Source organism: Oryx dammah, unplaced genomic scaffold (genome assembly GCF_014754425.2).
Source record: "Oryx dammah isolate SB20612 unplaced genomic scaffold, SCBI_Odam_1.1 HiC_scaffold_10, whole genome shotgun sequence".
Taxonomy (NCBI): Eukaryota; Metazoa; Chordata; class Mammalia; order Artiodactyla; family Bovidae; genus Oryx; species Oryx dammah.
The window spans coordinates 45,584,713-45,605,533 of NW_024070194.1; the positions used below are offsets into that span (position 1 = coordinate 45,584,713).

Sequence of the window (20,821 nt, forward strand, 5' to 3'; positions counted from 1 at the left end):
GGCCACCTTATGCGAAGAGTTGACTCATTGGAAATGACTCTGATGCTGGGAGGGATTGGGGGCAGGAGGAGAAGGGGATGACCCAGGATGAGATGGCCGGATGGCATCATGGACTCGATGGAGTCTGAGTGAACTCCGGGAGTTGGTGATGGACAGGGAGGCCTGGCGTGCTGCAATTCATGGGGTCGCAAAGAGTCAGACACGACTGAGCGACTGAACTGAAATGAACTGAACTGAACTGATGTGTTTTTAGCCACAGGTTTTTTAAAGATTTTACTAGTTGGGTTTTGTAAGTAGTGGATCACAGGACAAAATTGAAAATTGTTTTTACAACAAATATGATAAATGTAAGATATTTGTATTTTTATGAATAACTCTCCAGATTTGCTAGAATAGTGTGTGGTCACATGGGTGGAGCCAGTTTGAGAGACTTTTCATGAACAGGTTGCCATGTAAATCAATATGTAAGAATACGTTTTAAGGGATTATCAAGTCCTCTCCATGGTAGAGAGCCCGGTGCTCACTGAGGATGCTACTAGTTGTCCTGTTATCTCTCAGTTGCTTCCTGTGTAGCAGCGTCCTTGGCCAGGACTGGCCAGTGCACACTATGTCAAATGACTTGTGCGTCTCCTTCGTACTGAACGTAGAAGAGGGTGTGAGCCTTCATGGGTTCTTTCTCTTGCCTACTGACTGTCACAGCCTCGTGCTGTTATGCCAGACCTAAGGGTGAAGGTTGGAGCAGCCTGAATCTCTGAGTCACTGCATGGCAATCTATGGTCTTGGGGAGTTACCCAGATCCTCCATGAAATTTGTGTAAATGATAAACACACCTTTGTTGTGTGAAACCTCTGAGATCTGGGGGCTATTTTACTACAGTAGAACTGGTCTAGCTTGGTGAATATATTCTAGAAGAGGGTTCTGAAAGATCTTTGGCCATGACTCCAATAAGAAATGTATTACAAATACGCTCAGACACACAGACACATTTCTGGAAAAAAAAATCAGGAAACAATTGTTATCGTTAATATGCGTGATCTGTTATTACGCTACCCAATTCTACTCCAAAATGCTGGTTTTAACTTCCTAAAGTTATATGACAACTGCCAGTGTGGTATAACCTGAGTCTGAAAAATGCTGCTGTAGATCATAATTTTTGTATGATTTATTTGCTAATTTTAAATCTTTCATGCATATTTATGAAAGCAAGCTTTTTAGCTCTTTCTCTGGCAACTTTTAATTTTCTCTCCCAGAATGGATGGAAGTGTTTTTATGTAATACATATCACATCCCACATAATTTCTGGAAGGTAATGTTTTATTGTTGAATCTCCTAATTTACATCATGTATTTTTAAATTTACTTATAAAATGTTGTCACAGGGAATAACAATGTCAACATGATTATTATTCACTTATTTTCTTCTTCTTAAATAAATGACTATAAATAACTATCTCTTGCATTAGAATCAGGATATCATAAAAACCTCACTAGCTGAACATATTTTAGTGTTAATACTGATGCAAAAAATGGAATAGAGACCAAATATTTTTAAATAGCACTATATATATTTTATGTACTGTATACTCGTATCAAAACTTGCCATTTCTATTAAGAAGCTGATAAGTTACTCTCTAATTTCATAAATTAGACCACAACTGTGAAAATATGGACAACTATTTTGTATCTGTGCTGCTATATAAGATACTTAAAGTTTATACAGAAAGGTGCAAAATTACAGAGGTGAAGTAATGGGAATTCATGAACATTTCACCTGAATTTCCATTGGCCTTTTTCTTCAGCCAGAATCATTTTGATATCCTCTGAATATGCTTTTAGAAATGAATGTGTTTCTTCAGTAAATACACATACACACATTTTAGGTATAGGTGTGTATATACAGTTATACAAGTGTATATAAAGATATATACACATATATACACCTGTATATTAGTCTACATATGTATATATATTTCTGTGTGCACTTAAACATACATGCACACTTAATGTCCTTTGGTTTATTTTTAGACCGTTAATGAGAAATGAAATTTTGATGATTTCCATTTATTTTTGCTTTAAGTCTAAACTGGTTTAAAAAGACCTTTGCAACATGTAATAAATTTCTTTTAAAAATCATAAATATTATTACATCATAAAGCATTCTATAGAGAAGATCATATGGTGTTAGAGAAGGTAGAAATCCATGCCAACATGGGAGAAAAGAAAGAACATGGGTTTTCCAGGCTTTTCCGCCTTCAAGGAAGGGCCCTCCTGCTCTGTGTTGCCAACTTAGAGGTGAGGAACTCCAGGCTGCTCCCACGGGAAGGGAGAAATGTAGCCAGAAGGGGTGGATCAGTTCTTGGGAATCAAATCAAACCAACACATCAGTTCTGGGGTGTCGGGTGGGTACTGGTGAGCTATTCCTTGGGTAGGAGAACAAAGTGACAGCCTCTCAGAAAGCCTTTCTACTTGGTGATAAGATGCTGTCTCTGGGGGTGACCAGGGGAAGGGGGCATGTCACCTTTGGGTTGCAGGTTAAAGCCCTCCTGGACTGCTTGGCTGCCACAATTGTAGCTGACTGTAGTGGTTTCTATGCGAAGGGCTTCTGCCTCCTTTGGGTCTCAAGTTACGGGGAGATGAGCTGGCTTTTTCCCCTTCAGTGGGAAGGGGCTCCATACAAATGGGGGTTCCTGTGAAGTGGCTGCCCACCTCTCCAAACCTGACCCCTTGCCTTCACATACCTCTTCCAGAACAGAGGCCATTTCCCAACTCATCAACTGCAGAAGCTGTTTTCCTCCAATTATGTATGGAAAGCTCTAGAAAATGCTCACCTTCTCTCCCCTCCATCAGATTAAGAAGCCCAGAGCAGCGTCATAAAGGAACACCCCTGTGCTAAGAACTACTAAGCTACTCTTTCCTAGATGTGTCTCCATCCTGCCTTCCTTTTTTTTTTTTTTTGCATAACTATGGGAGGAGCCCATAGTTATGGGGGTGGAGAAAGGCTAGGCATATGGAGAGTGAAGGGGGCATCTCCCAGAGTTTACCATAACTCAGAGCAGTGGCTGATGAAAAGGCAGCCAGGCCACTGAGATCTTATGCCTATTACACTGGCGAGCCAGACAAGCTACAGTGCTGACTGTGGTGGTAAGATTTCCTGCGTTCATGCTTTTGCACTCTCTCCTCCCCATCTGGTAACTAGGGAACCTTTTGATTCACGCCACCTTCATTTACATCCCTGGAAAATCTTGCTAAAAGTCAACACATCTTTCCCCAAAGGATTTACAGCATTTGGGCTTTAAGAGACTCAGAGCTCACCTCTGTCATAAACCTGGCTCTTCCTTTTACATAACGGGTCCTCCCTTGAGATCGTGAATAAAACGTCCTTGGAGTCCCCAGGCCTGGCTTATTTAAATGCATTCTCTTCTCTTCTATGAAAGAAATGGAGGGGGAGAGCTGTCCTGGGTTGGCTGGCACGAAATCACCTATCTGAAGGATAGAAATGAAGGCCTTGGAGTCACAAACAGGACAGAGGTGTGGTGGGAGCACTGTATTTAGGGCACAGAATAGAAAAGGTTGCTTCCATGGGAATGAAAAGAATCACTGACAGTGAGCAAAGCTTCAGATCTAGCCGTGGGCATCGCTGGTGTAGGGGGAGGGTGACTGCTAGGCGCCTGGAGGGGGCGGTGGGGACAGGGGAGGGGGCCCGGGAGCTAGTCCTGGCCAAGGATGCTCTTCAGGCTTCTCTGCACCGCCTCGTCCAGCTCTTCCTCCAGCTCCTCCTTCTTGGACATGGCCAGCTTGGACTGGTAATCCCGCACCACCTGGTCAATGTAGGGGGCACTCTGCGTGCCGTGCAGCATCAGCGTCCACTCCTTCAGCAACCCCTTCTGGGGTGCACTCCCCACGAAGCCCAGCTCTAGGGTCCAGGTGCCCCGGGCATCCTCCCCCCAAGTGTGGGTGGTCATGAAAGGCCACTTGTCGAAGCCCACCTTGGCGTCGTCGTCCCGGGGGCGCCGGCTCAGCAGGATGGACTTGGTGCCCATGGGGGACGTCATGTTGATGTTCAGGTCCCCTCTCCTGGTCGCGTTGACCGTGACAACTGCTTGGACATGCTCCAGGTAGCGGACGAAGTTTTCCTTCCCCTCGCATGCATCGGTCGTGAGCGTCAGCACCAGCTTGCCAGTGGTTGGAATTTTCCTGAGGGCAGAGTGGTGAGGAGACACAGTGAGGGGTGGGGACACTATTCCAGGGTTTTTTGTTGTCTTTTAAAAAAATTTTGGCTGCATCCTGGGGCATGTGGGACCTTAGTTCCCCCACCAAGGATCAAAACCACGCCCCCTGCATTGGAAGTTGGAGTCTTGATCACTGAACTGACTGGGGATTCCTAGGGGTTTTGAGGGCCGCTCTGAGGAGTGGGGAGAGCAGGGACTCTGGGGTTAATTACTAAACTAGCTGTGTGACCCTGAGAAAGTCGCCTGCAGTCTCTGATCTGTTTGGATGTGGGATGCGGCTGATGCAGTTGAGCACCTCCCCACTTGTCCCAGCTCTCTGCTGGGTTCTCTTGCAGCCTAGGCCCCTGTGGACCCTGATGGCAAAATGTCAGGGATTTGATCTGGAAGGGAAAATCCTAACCAATGATTGACAGGAGGAGGTGAGTCAATACAGCCTGCGTTCCCCACTGCTGGTGGGGACAACTCAGTGTCCCCAGTGGGGCTGAGCCTGGTTGCCCAGGGCAGCGAGGTGCCAGTCAGTGCATCCTCAGTGTCTTCTCTATTGGGTTGCACTCTCTCCCTGTCTACATCGCCTCCTGTGTCTCCTGAGATCATCTCTCCAAGAAAACAAAAACAAAAACAACTGTCAGCACCTAAGTCCCACCAGGGCAACTGAGAGTGAGACGGGAGCTCAGAACTCTTTCTTTTACAGCACTAAGTACTTTGATAAGGAGAAATTGTTGCTCAAGTGATCGCTATGACTAGCACAGCAGTGTGACTGCAGCTCGGAAGGGACTGAACATGGCCACACTGACTGGTGTGCGGTTGAGCATACCCTCCACTCTCTATAGAGCTGCTTCTGCTCTTCAGGTGAACGTTGATTTCACTTAAAATTGAACGTTGATGCACTCAAAATTCAGAGTTTGTTACGACCTTCAGGGGCTTCCCTGGTGGCTCAGATAATAAAGAATCTGCCTGCAATGCAGGAGACCCGGGTTCAATCCCTGGGTGGGAAAGACCCTTTGGAAAAGGGAGTGGCAACCCACTCCAGTATTCTTGTCTGGAGAATTCCCATGGACGGAGGAACCTGGTGGGCTACAGTCCATGGGGTTGCAAAGAGTCCAACACCACTGAGCAACTAACACTTTGCTCAAGGAGCTGAGTGGGCAGGGGAGGGTGGGGGCTGAGCCGGACAGGGTGCCCGGGGAACGTGCTGCTTGCTGCGGAGGCGGGCCAGACTGCCTCTGCTCACTGACTTGGATGGTCCAGCGCAGACGCCTCACAGCCAGTCCTATTTTTCCCTTTTATTTTAGTCAGGCACTCTTCATGATTCTCCTGATAAAGTCTCTTTAGAAAATTGCTTTTCGAGTTGACTGCTGCTCTGGGAAGATGAGCGCTGAGGAGACTCATAAACCCAACAGTTGCCACTCAGCAGCTCCCAGACCGTTTGCGGGCAGCCCAGTGTAGACTTGGCCACTGCCGGGGGCGGGGGTGGGGGTGGGGTAGAGGATGGTGGGGGGTGGGGTGGGGGTGGGGTCACGGAGCCCTGCAGCCGGCCCCAAAGAAGCTTGATTCCTGGCAGTAAGGGCTGCTTCTGCCAGAGGCCCAGCTGGCCTGGGCGCTGCCCTTGGAACCTCTCTGCCCAGCCTCTGAGTTCTTCCAGCATGGCATCTGCCCCAGACCTTGCTCATCAGCACCTGAGATCAAGTTCAGGTGGGGGGGCAGGTGGGCGAGGGGGCAGAGGGCACCCAGGAGACCAGAGCCCTTCCAACAAGGCCCGACCTCCCCCACCCCAAATTTCCCTGGCTGGTCTGACTGCCCTATTGCCTATCATCACTGTTTAGATAGATGCCTTCCTTGTGCCCAGGTGAAGCTGGCTGAATAGTCATTCATTCATTCATTCCACAAATATTGATCCCATGACTGCTAAATTCCAGGCGCTGTTCTAGGCCCTGAGGACATACCAGCAAACAGGACAGGCTAGGCTCCTGTCCTTGGGAAACCCAGCTGAGTTCATGGTGAAAGTGCGCTCAAGGGAGGGTATATATACACATAGTTATGACCGACTTGGGGCTTCCCTGGTGGCTCAGATGGTAAAGAACCTGCCTGCAATGCAGGAAATGTAGGTTTGATTCCTTGGTGAAGGGAATGGCAACTCACTCCAGTATTCTTGCCTGGAGAATCCCCATGGACAGAGGAGCCTGGCGGCCTGTAGTCCATAGGGTCTCAAAGAGTCTGACGTGACTGAGCGACTAACACTTTCACTTTTCATGACTGACTTGCCTTGATGTATGGCAGAAACCTACACAACATTGTACAGGATATAGTCTCCAATTAAATAAATTTTATAAAAAAGAGCTCTCAAGTTTCCTTTCATTAAAATAATGCTTCTGAGACCACCCACAAAATTCAGTCTTCTGGACCTTATCCAAAATCTCAGAAATCAGAACCTCTGAGGAGTAGGGCCTTGAGAGATGTATTTTACCACACAAATCAACACATTTCTATATACTTTCTTTTTCTATTATTTGGGCACAATGTGTGGCTTGTGGGATCTTAGTTCCCCAACCAGGGATTGAAACTGTGTTCCCTGCAGCAGAAGCACCAAGTTCTAACCACGGATGACCAGAGAAGTCCCTTTTTTTTTCTAAGAAATTTCTATATATTTTAAAGTTTAAAATTGCTGTCATAGTATATGTGTACATGTGTATTTTGCTGAGAATAAAACTGTCTCAACAGAAGATCACTTGGGAAAGGTAAAATTCTTGGTGAATTTGTATAAAGCCCTGTAAGAAACATACAGGCAAGAACATCTATCTGTATCGTGAGATGAATTTAACCTGAACAACTGAAGCACAATAAAAGACTTTTCCAAATTAAAAAAATAATAATAATGCTGCTAACACTGGGTAAGCTCCCAGCTGGTTATGAGCCTCTGGGACAGTCACACTTCAGGGCTTCAGATTCCTTAACTAACATGAGGGCATTAGACAGCCTATTTCCAGTGTTGCTTCTGGCTCCAAATTCCAGAAAGTATCTGAATTAGGACAGAGCGCTCAGTGCACTTGGACCTGGAAGGGAGACGGTCATTCATCCTGGCATACGCTCTCCATCTCCCTCCTGCCTCCCCCCAAAAGCACAGAGTGTGAGGATCAACAGAAACCCGTCTTCCTGTCCGGGGCCATCGCCGAGAACAAGGTCTGATGTCCACACAAACCACGACTAAGCGGAGCCCCAGTGCTCTTTCTCCTCAATGCTGCGGTTGTGGCACCTTTCTGCTAACTGGGAACGTAAGCCAAGACGCAGCTGACTACATCCTGCTCTCGTCACACTGCCCACGGCCCCCACCTGCTGTGGCCCAGAGCCTGCAAAGGCACAGATGCTGGAGGGCTTCCGCTTGGCAAAGTCCCTCTTTGTAAATCTCTCCCTCTTGGCAATAAGGGCTGGAAGTTCCAGGCCCTAGGACTCTGGAGACTAGATACTCTGAAACTGCCCAATGCTACAGCTCTGCCTGGAAGCTGGCTGTCCCCAAATCAAACTCAGTGCATCTCGGGAGGACACAGAGAGGGTATCTGACAAGGTTGCCAGGGCGGTGGCAGCGTCTCCGGGGTATGTTCCATGAGCAGCGACGGAGCTTGCTGCCCCCCACTCACTCTGGGTCCTGCACGGAGCCGCCCACGCAGTGGAACCTCTCAGGCACCGTCTTCCAGTCTCTGGCCATCTTCACCATGGCACCCGCGTCTAGGACCCCGTAGCCAAAGAGGTGATTAAACTCCAGGCCGACCCCATTCCTCCGCCACTGATGGACCTCGTCGTGAAGCTGGTTCCGCTTGGAGGTGAGCACAGTCAGATGCTGCATGTCTCTCCAGGTCAGACCCAGGCTGTGGACCGGAGGCAGGGAATTGAAGGACAAGGGCATGGGACAGGGGTGAAGGGAAGGAAAAAGAGACCCAATGACTAAGATAGCACGGAGACCTCCAGTAAGAGTTTGGAACATGTATGAACCCCCAAGCCAAGGGAGGAGTATCCATGTATTATTTATAATATAGGTATAGCTGTACATCAATTAAATGTCTTGCCTTTCTTACTTAAATATATTTCAAATGCAAAAGCTGACACACACTGGGATGGCCAAAATGAAAAAGGCTGACAGTAACAAGTGTTGACAAAGATGAGGGACAACTGAGTATTTTGCAGAAGGGAGTGTAAATTATTGCAAATACTTTGGAAAACAGTTTGACTCTATCTTTTAATGTTGCCCACGTGCTTAAGCTGTGGCACAGAAATTCCATTTCTAGGTGTGTAGCCAACAGAAACGTGTGTATATATTCACCAGACTATATGTACTGGAAATAAGCCCAAACTATGAAGCCCCCAAATGCCCATCCACAGTAAAGTGAATAAGCCAACTGAGATGTATTTATTGGACATGGAACACTGCACTGCAGTGAGAATGAACTATAGCTACTCAGAATAACTGGGGTGAAGAGAATGTTGACCCAAAGAAGTCAGACACAGAGGAGAACAAATATACGATTACAGTCACTTAAAGAAGAAAAACAGGCACAACGAATGTGTGCTGTTGGAAGTCAGGTTAATGGTGTGTCTCACACAGGTGGTGTTTGGAAGGGACACAAGAGGCTCCTGGGTGCTAGCTGAGCTTTGTTTTTGGACCTGAGGGTTGGCTACTTGCAAGCATTCCATTTGGGAACATGGGCTGTCAGTTCTTCAAGAACAGAGACAGCAGCCACAATATCTGTCTCCCCAAGGCCTAGGATGGCCCTCCTTGGCACACTCTTCATTCAGCAAATAAACAAGTTGGCTTGCAGAAGTGTCTTTGGAAATTAGTGTCTACTATTATTCAACGTCTATGTTTTTGAAAATGTCAGCCATGACCCGTTTGTGGGCTAGAAGGTAGACTGACTGCATGGGCTGTGTATCTGGGTTGCACAGTAAAATCATTTGTGGGACATTTAAGACCAAACCACTCCGGCCACATCTTAGACTAAGTAAATCAGGATTTCTGGGAGGGGGACCCAGGCTTGGGAAATTGTTAATACTTCTCAGGTCATTCCAGGAGACAGCTGAGGTTGAGAACCAGGTTCTTTATGAATGAAGCTGTCACGAGTGGAAGAGAACAGAAAAGAATGCCAGTGTGACTGTGATATGGGGAAAGTATGTGTGTGTGTTCTGTGTTGGGCTGGAATGCAAAATGTGTTTCTCACTGAGAGTCATGGTCAGCAGTGTTGGAAAAGCCTTGCACTACAGTTCTCCTCAGAATCAAATGATTCAAAGAACATCACTCATTTGATAAAATCTCATCACGGGCAGGTTTCATTGGTTCAAAGCTTTGAATCAGAGCCAGAAGACACTAGTGATTCATGCACTCTTGAAATGTAGACTTTCAGGTTTTAAGGAGAAAGTTTCAAGGAAAGTCAATGCTTATTTGAGAAATTTAAGAACATATTTATTTTGGACATATGGTCCCCTGGACACGTGGACTAGGTGAACAGTGTGAAATTTCCTGATGTTGATTGTGGCTAAAAGCTCAGTGCTTTGGTGGAACAGGATTCTGAATTCATTTAACCCAAAAATGTTGATAAACCCAAAAAGTGTTGATAAACCCAAAAAGTGTTAATAACCCCAGAGTGTAGATAAACTGCTAACTTCAGGGTAATCAGAGGGCTGGCTGGCAGATGGAGTAGCTCTCACCTTTGCCAGGGGTTCTGCCACAATAATGTGCTATGCTTCCTGAAGGACCCCATTAGACCTTTCTCAATGGATTTACTCTCATGGGGCACATGAGAGAGAAAGAATGTGTTAGAACAAGGATGTTCTCATGTCTGAACTAAATCAGAGCAAGGCCCATACTCCAGCGTCAGAATTTGTGACACCGGTTGAACAACCACTTGCTTATGCCTGAAAAGTAACACTGAGTCCCTCCTATTTTTGCATTCTGAGCAACTTCTGAACTGACAGAGGATATGCATATATGCTAAGTAACTTCAGCCGTGTCTGACTCTTTGTGACCCCAGGCTCCTCTCCATGGGATTCTCCAGGCAAGAATACTGGAGTGGGTTGCCATGCCCTTCTCCAGGGGATCTTGCCAACCCAGGGGTCAAACTCACGTCTCTTACGTTTCCTGCACTGGCAGGCGGGTTCTTTATCACTGGCACCACCTGGGAAGGCCTGACAGAGACAGTGTGTTAGTAGTTTAGTTGTGTCCAACTCTTTGGGGCCCTCTGGGCTGTAGCCTGCCAGGCTCCTCTGTCCATGGAATTGTCCAGGCAAGAATACTGGAATGGGCTGGTATTTCCTTCTTCAGGGGGATCTTCCTGACCCAGGGATCGAACCCGTGTCTCCTGCATTGCAGGCAGATTATTGACTGTCTGAGCCACCAGAGAAGCCCCATTGTGTAAAACAGGGATCTCACAGCCTGCTTTAAGCTTTAATCCTACTACGGCAGCTCAAGGGTTGTAAGTGACACCTATTAACTAATACAAAATAAATGTACAGAATTCCTGCAGTATGGAAGTCACTGTGTTCAGTGTTATAGGCAAGGAATGGTCATGCTTTTAAATACTTTATGTAAGAGTTGGAAAAGTAAGGCAGACCTACGGAAAAGCACTGCACAGTGAAGTGATTCTATGAGCATCTATTGAGTGTGTATCATGTCCAGGCTCTGCACTAGTTCTGAGCAGGCTGTGGAAAGGTCTCAGAGCCTATAGCCTGGGGGGGCAGACAGACAGCTCAATATTTAAAAATGGGGGAGCTGAGCACCCTCCCTGTCATGCCGAGGGAGCCAACAATGGGGCCCTGGAGTTATCCCAAGGAGAGCATCTCACAGAATGTGGACCAGCTTTGGAACCATGTGGGGACCTGTGACAAACATGGATTCCTGGTCTCAACCTCAGGTCTCCGGCATCGGACCTCCTGGAGGCCGTGGGCCTGAGCACCCGGGAGATGCTTCTGTACACAGGGTTAGAGAACACAGGTCTGAGATGGTGGTTCACAGCCTTGGCTGCACATGTGGACAGCGTGAACACAATCATGACGTCAGACAAGACCCAGAATTGTGGCTTCCGTGGATCTGTCCATACATCTGCCAAAGGCTTGAAGGATCCAGAGGCGGGAGAAGGCAAGCATTACTCAGGTGATAAACTTTAAAAAGCACAGGAGGTCAGGAGCCCCGAGTGTCAGGGAAGGAGCGCCAGGGACTGAGGCAGGAGAGAACCACATGTTAGAACATCAGAACTTTATCTGAGGCACAGATGTGAAGGCAGAGGCGCTTGAGCTGATCTTTAGAAACATCACCCAGAGAAGGAATTAAGATGTGTGGGACTGGAAGGAAGTAATATTTAACAGCAGTATGGAGGAATCTCTCAGACATAATGTTGAACCAAAATGCCCATACTGATACTTAGGTGATTGTCTGTTTCCTAATTTGGGTGCTGGTTACATGGATGTGTAAGGCCTCCCTGGTGGCTCAGATGTTAAAGAATCCGCCTGCGATGCAGGTGATATGAGTTTGATCCCTGGGTGGAGAAGATTCCCTGGAGAAGGAAATGGCTACCGACTCCAGTATTCTTGCCTGGAGAATCCCGTGGACAGAGGAGCCTGGTGGGCTACAGTCCATGGGGTCTCAAAGAGTCAGACATGGCTGAGCGACTAACACCAATACTACATGGAAGTGTTAACTTCATAAGGAGTCTTTGAGCTTTCCCTAGCATGTGTGCACTTGTCTCTGTGTCTTATACTTTGATGGGGCTTACATGACAAAATCATTCCTTGGAAGGTCACCTTCGGAAACACTGCTTTAACCCAGAACGTGGGCTGCTTTTCTATGGATGGTTCTTCTGGGCCATAATTTTGCCTCCTTATGATCCCCTCAGAACCCCACAGTAAGTCTGGAGTCATGGAGAGAACCCCACATATGGGAAGGTAGCTGTGTGTGTGCGTGCTAAGTCACTTCAGTTGTGTCCAACTCTTTGCGACCCTGTGGACTGCAGCCCTCCAGATTCCTCTATCCAAGGGATTCTCCAGGCAAGAATACTGGAGTGGGTTGCCATTTCCTTCTCCAGGGGATCTTCCTGACCCTGGGATCGAACCTGCATCTCTTACATCTCCTGCATTGGCAGGCGGGTTCTTTACCACTAGCACCACCTAACCCCCACTAGAGATATCCTGCGAAACTTCTCTAATATTGGACTCCCTGGGAAATGTGAGCAATGATCTCTGGGGAATCAAGAAGGTATTATCAAGCATTTGGCAGAAAAGCATTTTATGAGATTAAACAATAAGGTGATGACTGGTCAGGACAGAGGACTGGGTTCCCTTTGTCCCCTGGAGCCACAGAGATGGTCCTTCTCCCTCTTTCATGGTCCTGATGGGCAGATGTTTTAGACAGGATAATTTGTTTTCTGCTTTCAGGTTGTTTTGGAAAAGCTTTCCCGTTGGCCTTCCGAGTGGGAAACAGGCCTGACTGCTGCCACATATGTCCCCAAGGACTCCCAGGTGCCTCGTCTGAACACAAAGAGAGGTGAGCTGCAGGAAGTGTTCACAAAGAGAGCCTTCTGGCCTCCTTCCTCTGGGCTCTCTCCCGGGGCTATTTCATGCTGATCAGAGGTTTTAACTCCTGGCTTTGTTGTTTTTCTATCGCTCAGCGGTTTCTGACTCTTTTGTGACCCCATGGACTGCAGCACGTCAAGCTTCCCTATCCTTCACTATCTCTGGGAGTTTGCTCAAACTCTTGTCCATTGAGTCCGTGATTCCATCCAGCCATCTCATTCTCTGTCGACCCCTTCTCCTCCTGCCCTCAATCTTTTCCAGCATCAGGATTTTTTCAATGAGTCAGCTCTTTGCATCAGGTGGCCAAAGTATTGGAGCTTCAGCTTCATCCTTCCAATGAATATTGGAGCCCTTTTGCCCACTGAAAAGTCTTGGGATTTACCACCCCAGGAAGGGCTTATGCAGCCCACTCCCTTGTCTTGATTTGGAATAAACTCTGAGGCAAGATTTACATTCCAGAACTCCCCCTGGAGTCAGGCTGAGGCCAGAACCTTTGGAATAGCATCCTTGCTTAGATCCTTTCCCATCTCTAACCTGCTTCCTCTCTTTTCCAATGGTCTCTGCTGGGAGCCCATTCTTAATGAATTGCAGCAAACTCTAATCTCAGGGTTTCCAACCCAGGTGGCTGGTGTTCTAAGAAATCTGAGGACTGGCTTCCAAGATTGGTTTGAACCACCTACTACCAGGTATCATTTTTCCCCCTGTTTATGGCAAGAGAGTGCTCAGTTGATGACCACTGCTCCAAAATGAAGTATGCCTAAGCAGTGACTGCATTCTTTTCTGTAAGGAAAGCTGCAAGTGTGGTAAAGAATGAGGAATAATTGTTGCAGAGCCCACAAATCTGTTGAAAGCTCCAGCAGCCTGCTCAAGCACTTTGATGGATCTAGATAGCACTTTGTTCGCATATAGGATTCCTAGGCAGCTCAGTGGTAAAGAACTTGCCTGGCAAAGCAGGAGACATAAGAGATGTGGGTTCGATCCCTAGGTCGGGAAGATCCCCTAGAGGAGGAGGGCATGGCAACCCACTCCAGTATTCTCGCCTGGAGAATCCCATGGACAGAGGAGCCTGGTAGGCTAAGCTGTTGGCATATATGCCTGGGCAAGTGCCTTTTTGCTTGTCAGAATCCAGGGAGACTTTAAGGCGAGTTCTACCCCCTTCGATTTAAGGGGAGACAAGAAACTCCTTCTTATTCCCTGTCCTCTGTGAGACTCTGTGGCAGGAGCAGCCTCCCTCTGCTTGTCTGCTCCCAACCAGAGTGAGCAAGACCAACTCAGGCTTTAGGACCCGGCAGGTCCTGAGAAGAAGAGTTTCATTTTTAGGAAATGCACATAATATGTAAGTTTTTTTTGTCTTGGTGCTTAATAGGAAGAGAGTGTCCGTTTCTTCTTTCTTAAATTTTCCACCTGAGTTTTGTTAACAGAATCAAAGTTTGGCTTGGCCCAAAGACAGAAGTCATCCCCAATTTGGGGCCCAGTTTGTAAAAGGAGGATAACGATGCCTTTTTCTGCTTGAAGGCGTAGGGGTTGGACTAGATAATCTTTTGAAGTCCTTTCCTATTCTAGGAATCAGCTCTACCTCCTTTGCAAGTCAGAAAATGCACTGAAACTGTGGAGAGTCAAGCAGGGCTGCCTGAAGATTGATGCTAGAAGCTCTGGTTGCCTAGCAACAGCCAACAGGGATGGGAACTCAGCTTCCCTTTCCCAGGAGCCCGAGTCCAACTTCTTACAAGTTTCTGGTTCTATTTTCCCAGATAATTCCTTGCACAGTGGGCATCTGCACTTACACCACATGGATGTTGCCTGAAGCCACAGGTTCATTGCTCAAAGCAAAGGCCAGTCTCTGGTTTGCACTAAGACAGGGGAGCAGGTGGGCAGGGACCTCTGCTGGTGCTCAAATCCAAGGTGGGTCCAGCAGAAGTGATGTGTGGCTTCTCCACGGGATGGTGAGAACAGAGAGGGTGGGTGCCTCTCACTGGTAGCTGGAAGGTAGCAGCAAAGCCCATTTCTTGGACTACACTGTGTGACTTTGCCCACATTGTCTCAGTAGTAAAGTGAGTTCACCATATAAGTTAACAAATCTGGAGCGAGAGCATCCTGTTTCCATGACATGTTCTGAAAACCTTGCTAGATAACCAGCTTGGCAATGATCTTTCATTTAGCTGATTGGGAGTATTATTAGAGTGAAACAGCCATGAAATCCACAGATGAAAGAAAATATCTCTGTGCCCCAATGTGTGATTGGGTATTGGACTCTTGTGCTCTCTAGGGATGTAGTTTTGTGGAATCTGGGTGTGTGTGTGTGTGTGTATCATTAGCAACACCCAGCAGAGTTCATTGGCCCTGACTTTTTGCTGACTCTCACACCCACTTTTGCCTCCATGGACACTTGGTGTTGGGTTGGGAGACTTGTGTTAGTTCACCCTGCAGAGCTGGCCCTTGGTCCCAAGCTGGAAACATACTTAGCCTCTAAAGCCAATGCAAACACTCCAGCTGCTTCGGGAGCAGCCGCAGATGTCCCAGAATGCCTCAGGGTGCAGTTGCCATATAAATCTGTGGTTGCCTGGAGAGGAAGAGAGTGAGGAATGAGTGAAGAAGCCCCACTGCTTTAAACCCAAAACAACACAGAGCAGAAGATCTTCTGTTTCTTTTACTTAAAGTCTCCCTTGTTCTGAAGATGATTTAGATGGAGGGAAGAGTAAGCTTAGCACTCATGTATTTATTTTGCCAGACATTTTTATCTGAGTTTCCTAGTAGCCTATGCAAAAAGGGAAACACAATAAGTTATAGTTACAGTGTCTGTAAGATACAAACAAGTCAACTGTTTGGAGAGGCAACTCTGCAGCTATTCTAATAAAGAGATATTTATTTTCTGGACCCTAAAAGGAAACATTATAGGTGAAAAGTGACAAGCCAATACCACCACCATACTCAATGCAATCGTGGGGTTTGTTAAAATGAGAGTGGCTCAGAAAGCTCAGAGCCACTTCATCAACAAATTATTTTCCCTTCAGGAAAAAAGGGTGGCATTCCTAAAGAGGAAAAATGAAACAAGTTCAGCTAAAGTTTGCCTAGACAGACAGCCATTAAAGAGAAAATGTTACATTCTCTACATCTAAAATCCACCAAGAGATTCTGGAACACAGTGAGCAAGACCACTGCTACATCAGTGATTACCCCGAGTGGGGAGGCTGGTCAGCTGAGTTTTAAAGGAGTTTACAGAGAAAATCCTCATCTTCGATGTTTGTGAGAGACAGGGTTTTCACTAAGATTGTTTATAAATCATGAGAATACTCATTTCTCCTGCTTGTCTGTAGGCTCCTTGAGTGGGTCTATTATTCTGGGGGACAAAGCATCAGGGCAGTTTAAAGTCATCTCCTGGGGAAAGTGACTATATTCAAAGAGAATTCAGTGCTCCTCCCCAGCTGGAGTAGAGTCACAGACAGTGGCTGAGGACAGAGTGATACCCCTGGAAGGCCCTTGGGGCAAGGAGGGGAGCTTCTGAGGGGGTGTTTGGGAGAAGGCTTACAAGCAGAGCAAGATGGGGGCCACCCTTGCTCGTCCCTTACTGCCCACACAGCTCAGAAGATGAGAAAGTGAAGCCTCTTTCCACTTGGGAGGAGCTGACACATTTCCCATCCTCCGCAAGACTAAGGGGAGCTGAAGGGGCTCATGGGAGAAGTCAGGGGGGTTCATGGGGGAGCCAGGCTAAGGTCTGGGTCTCTTGCAGGGAAAGGACTTCTGCCATCTCATGTGAGAGCTGGTTGGGTGGAGCCCAGGCAGGACCTTGGGACTGAAGGACTAGCTGGTACTGATGACTGCATTCTTGTTCCTGCCTTTTTCCCAACCCTGAAGGAGGTGGTGGCCAGGCAGAATGTAGCCCAGCCCGACTACTGAGTCACCCACTAAATTCCTAGCTTGGACGACTGAGAAAAGGCTGTATGCCTAGCAGACTTGGAAATTCACTGTTAAACCTAGATGCCCAGGAAGGAAGAGTTGCTCAGAAGAGTGCAATAAATGTCTATGATTCTTAACCTTCTGGTTTTCTCAACTGTGGACCCGGTTTAAACACACTACTCTTCTTTTGCAAAAACACACATGTGCCCACTTCTCGGGAGGTCTAGGGACCGGGAAAAGTCCATCTGTGGATGCCATTTCTAAATTACACTAATAAATGGATGTGTTCTTGGCTCAGATGGGGTGCAGGTGTGATGCTCCAGTTCTTAATATTAGTTACCTTATAAGCAACGTGCTGGGGCAACATCTTGGTAAACTAGAGTTCATCATTATTTGTAAGCCAGAACAACGAACAGGAAAACCTATGGACCATGAGCGGGAAGGAGGTCATGGCGTTCTTGTTTTTCATGAGGCCTCGACTTTGATAACAAAGCATCACCAGCCTAGAAGAGGGGTGCATCTCCCCTCGGAACAGGGGCTGACTCTTTGAAGGAGGGCCCTCCTTCCATGACGTCACCGTGTCTGTGTATGACATCACTCATGTCCTTGTGCACCCCTGGCCCTCACTCACCACGCCGGCCTCGGGGTTCCGCTTGCGCCCGTTGCTGAAGGTGGAGGCCAGCGTGGAGGAGCAGCTCTCATCGTAGAGCGCGGTCCTGCCGTCGTTGATGGCGGAGTTGATGGAGATGGTCCACATGCTGGATGCGTAGCCATCGCAGTTGCAGTCATCGTAGCTGCCGCCGTCGCCCGAGGCCCACACGTAGATGCTGCCTTTGCCCCCGCGGCCCTGGGGGTGGGGGACAGAGAGGGATGCGTGGGCTGCACTGGGGTCCACCTGGCCTCTTAAGCAGTTGAACCCAAGGACTGGCTTGGTTTCTATCTGTCCTTGAAAACCACTGTCCTTCTGGACAGGCACCCTGAGAATTTTTCTTTTCAGGAAGGATTCAATATAAAGTCATCTCAATTTACACTTAATCTGGGAATAACAAGGTGGGAAAGACTGGAAGAATCTCTTTAAAACTGACAAATGGACTGCTTTTTAAACGTTGATAATCCTCATGGTAAAAAGTCAAAGTATATGGAAAGGAAAATGAAAAAAACAAATCCCTCTGCATGTAATTCTTACATATTCTTTCAGGCATTTTTCAGTAAAAATGCAAATGTACCTGTAAATTTATACTAATCTATGTAAGATGTAAAAGATATTTATATATAGCTTCCATTTTATAGGTATTATGTATATTTTACATAAGTTTACATATATATATAGATATTGTATTAAAATATACATTTACTTACAGATTATATATATATGTATATGATACCGATCTCTGGGTTGGGAAGATCCCCTGGAGGAGGTCATGGCAACCCACTCCACTCTTCTTGCCTGGAGAATCCCATGGACAGAGGAGCCTGTAGGGCTACAGTCCATAGGGTCGCAAAGAGTCAGACAGTCTTAGCAACTGAGCACGCACACAGGCCAGAGGAAAGGAGATGTCTGAATTACCTCCAAGGTCTCCTGCCTCCTGACAATGAGAAGTGACATTCTGATTGCTTCTAACAGGACTTGGAGTTAATTAGCCTGTGACTGGCTGAGTCGATACATCAACAAAGATCGATTTAGCCACTAGCTGAGAAGTGTCCTCAGTGTCTTGGTAAATCTGTCCTGGAAAACTCCATCCAAACAGGCAACTGCCTGCAGAAACCAAGACACAGAAGGAACCGTAGCATCGTTACAACTGAGAGGGTGCGAGAGGGTGCAACCCTCTCAAGCAGACTCAGATTTGGCCTCAGTGTCAAGGATGCCGCCCTTGGAAAGTGAAACAGACATGAATCAGCATCAGTGAGTGAGGCTACCCACTGGGGAACCTTCCCCTGAACCAGCCCACAGGTGGGCTGCTAGTGAGACAGGCAACCTTTGCTGAAAGGAAACCAATGCTAAAAGCATTCTCACCTTGATATAGGGAGACTGGTTGTGACTCTAACCTGTCAGGTTTCTCTGTGTTCATGACCCCTTAATATTAGAGTTTGTAGCCTTGCCCACCAAGAGGAGGGGCCTGTTTCCCACCCTTGAGTCTGGGTTGGCTTCCTGTCTTGCTTCAGCAAACAGGATGTGGTGGACAGTGGTGCTGGGTTGATTCTAAGCATGAGTCTCAAGGAGCCCAACCCATGTCCGCTTTCCCTCAGAGACCATGGGAACCAATCTGAGTTAGCATGCGGCTGATGAGGTTCACTGGTCAGGTTCACTGCCACAGCTAACAGTGACCCCACATGGGAGGCCACCCTAGACCAGGCAGTCTGTGGCTCACCCTCCAGCTGGCCACAGATGCATGAGTGAGGCCACCTGAGATTCACCAAGGATGGCCCAGGTTAGCAGAGCAACCCAGCTGACCTGTAGACCCATGATCAGAGTTAAGTGGTTGTTACTTACCGACTTTTGGGGAAGTTTGTTATGTGGCTTTGCTCCCTGATACACAGAGAGCAGTATCAGCATGTTTCTGAAGAGTCAGCAGCAAACATTAGTTTTGTTTCAGAATGTAAGACTTAACCCACAGGAATATTTTGATTGCTAGGAATTTTAAACTTCATTTTCCTAAGCTGTTTGTGTGTGTGTGTTTACAAGGGCGATAATAATTATATTCTTGCTTCTAATGATTGGGTATCAGTAGCAAATATGGCACCCCACTCCAGTACTCATGCCTGGAAAATCCCATGGACAGAGGAGCCTGGTAGGCTGCAGTCCATGGGGTTGCTAAGAGTCAGACATGACTGAGCGACTTCACTTTCCCTTTTCACTTTCATGCATTGGAGAAGGAAATGGCAACCCACTCCAGTGTTCTTGCCTGGAGAATCCCAGGGACGGGGGAGCCTGTTGGGCTGCTGTCTATGGGGTCACACAGAGTTGGACACGACTGAAGCGACTTAGCAGCAGCAGCAGCAGCAGCAGCAAATAGTCCCTGAATTCTGAGCAAGATGGGCCACTAAAGAGAAGCCCCTAGTTCTGGGAGCAGTTGAGTGGGGGAGGGGCATCTATAAGAGGGCTGAGAGCTGACTGTGGGATGGGTCTGTTACTGGCACAGCACACTGTCCTGTTAAAACAACACCCCAAGATCCAGTTCTGCCCCCCAGCTTCACCTGAACCACAGCTGGGATGAAACTGAAACAGAGCAACTGGGACTCACATTCAAACAATCAGTTGGAGGGTTCAAGGGAGAAATTAGGATGATAATCCCAGCATACACTTCTGGGGCACTTAGTGTGAAGCAGGGACCACTCTGAATACCTTACACTGTCATTCACTGTATCCTTACAGCCGTCCTGTGTGGCAGTACTGTTCATACCAGCCACGTGGAAGACAAAATACGTAAGAAGAAACACAACAAACAAACAAAAGAGCTAAGTAGGACTTTGAAATTCTGGGGAGGGACACAGATGAAAATATGACCAGTGGAGAGAAAGACAGCATCACAGGGTTGTTGATTTTCCCCAAGTTAACTTACAAATTTACCTTGGTCCCGACAGATGCACTGTGTCATTTGGGACTTAATCAGGCAGATTCTGCCATGTTGGGCAGTTCACTACAGGGAATTTTATCCAGGAAGTAAGTAGTAAAGAAGAACCAAAACCCCTGTTGGGGTGAGGGGGTCACCCAGAGATTAGGGAGGAGATGGTCTAGGAGCCTGCACTGCTCAGGGTGGGCTGCCTGCTGGGGTCTCCCACCCTTACTCTGTAGCACGTGCTTGGAGGAGACTGGCTATCTACCTGCCTCCATGTTTATCTGGTTTAGGCTGGAATTATCTTCTCTGCCTCTCCTACCCCTCTGCTCTTTTTACCCCCCCTCGTTTTTTTTAAGGCAAGTGCATTTAGATGAAATTTAATATGTGGTGCAACTCCACTTTGAATTCTCTCTTTGTATTAGTCTTTGGAGGTTAGCGGGATTAATCTCTCGTAAAAGATTTCATGAAATGAGAATTTGCCACCGAGGCACTATTGAGGGTATTTAACCACTGATGTTCTCAACCAGGGGTGATTTTGTGTCCCAGGGGGCATTTGGCACAGTTGGAGGCATTTTGGTGCTCACTACCAGCATCT

At 47.3% G+C, this 20,821-nt stretch overlaps 1 protein-coding gene across 1 annotated transcript in view; it reads right to left on the reverse strand.

Annotated features, from left to right (window-relative positions):
• Nucleotides 1-1,296: 1,296 nt before the first annotated feature.
• Nucleotides 1,297-20,821, reverse strand: part of PCSK2 (proprotein convertase subtilisin/kexin type 2) — a 238,064-nt gene continuing 218,539 nt past the window's right edge. Inside the window, exons 9-12 of the mRNA XM_040248012.1 lie at nt 17,301-17,516; nt 15,235-15,335; nt 7,861-8,088; nt 1,297-4,193 (exon numbers count right to left, since the gene is read on the reverse strand). Of these exons, the coding sequence (XP_040103946.1) occupies nt 3,707-4,193; nt 7,861-8,088; nt 15,235-15,335; nt 17,301-17,516 (1,032 nt within the window). The 3' untranslated portion in view covers nt 1,297-3,706. The remainder of the gene's footprint in view (nt 4,194-7,860; nt 8,089-15,234; nt 15,336-17,300; nt 17,517-20,821) is intronic.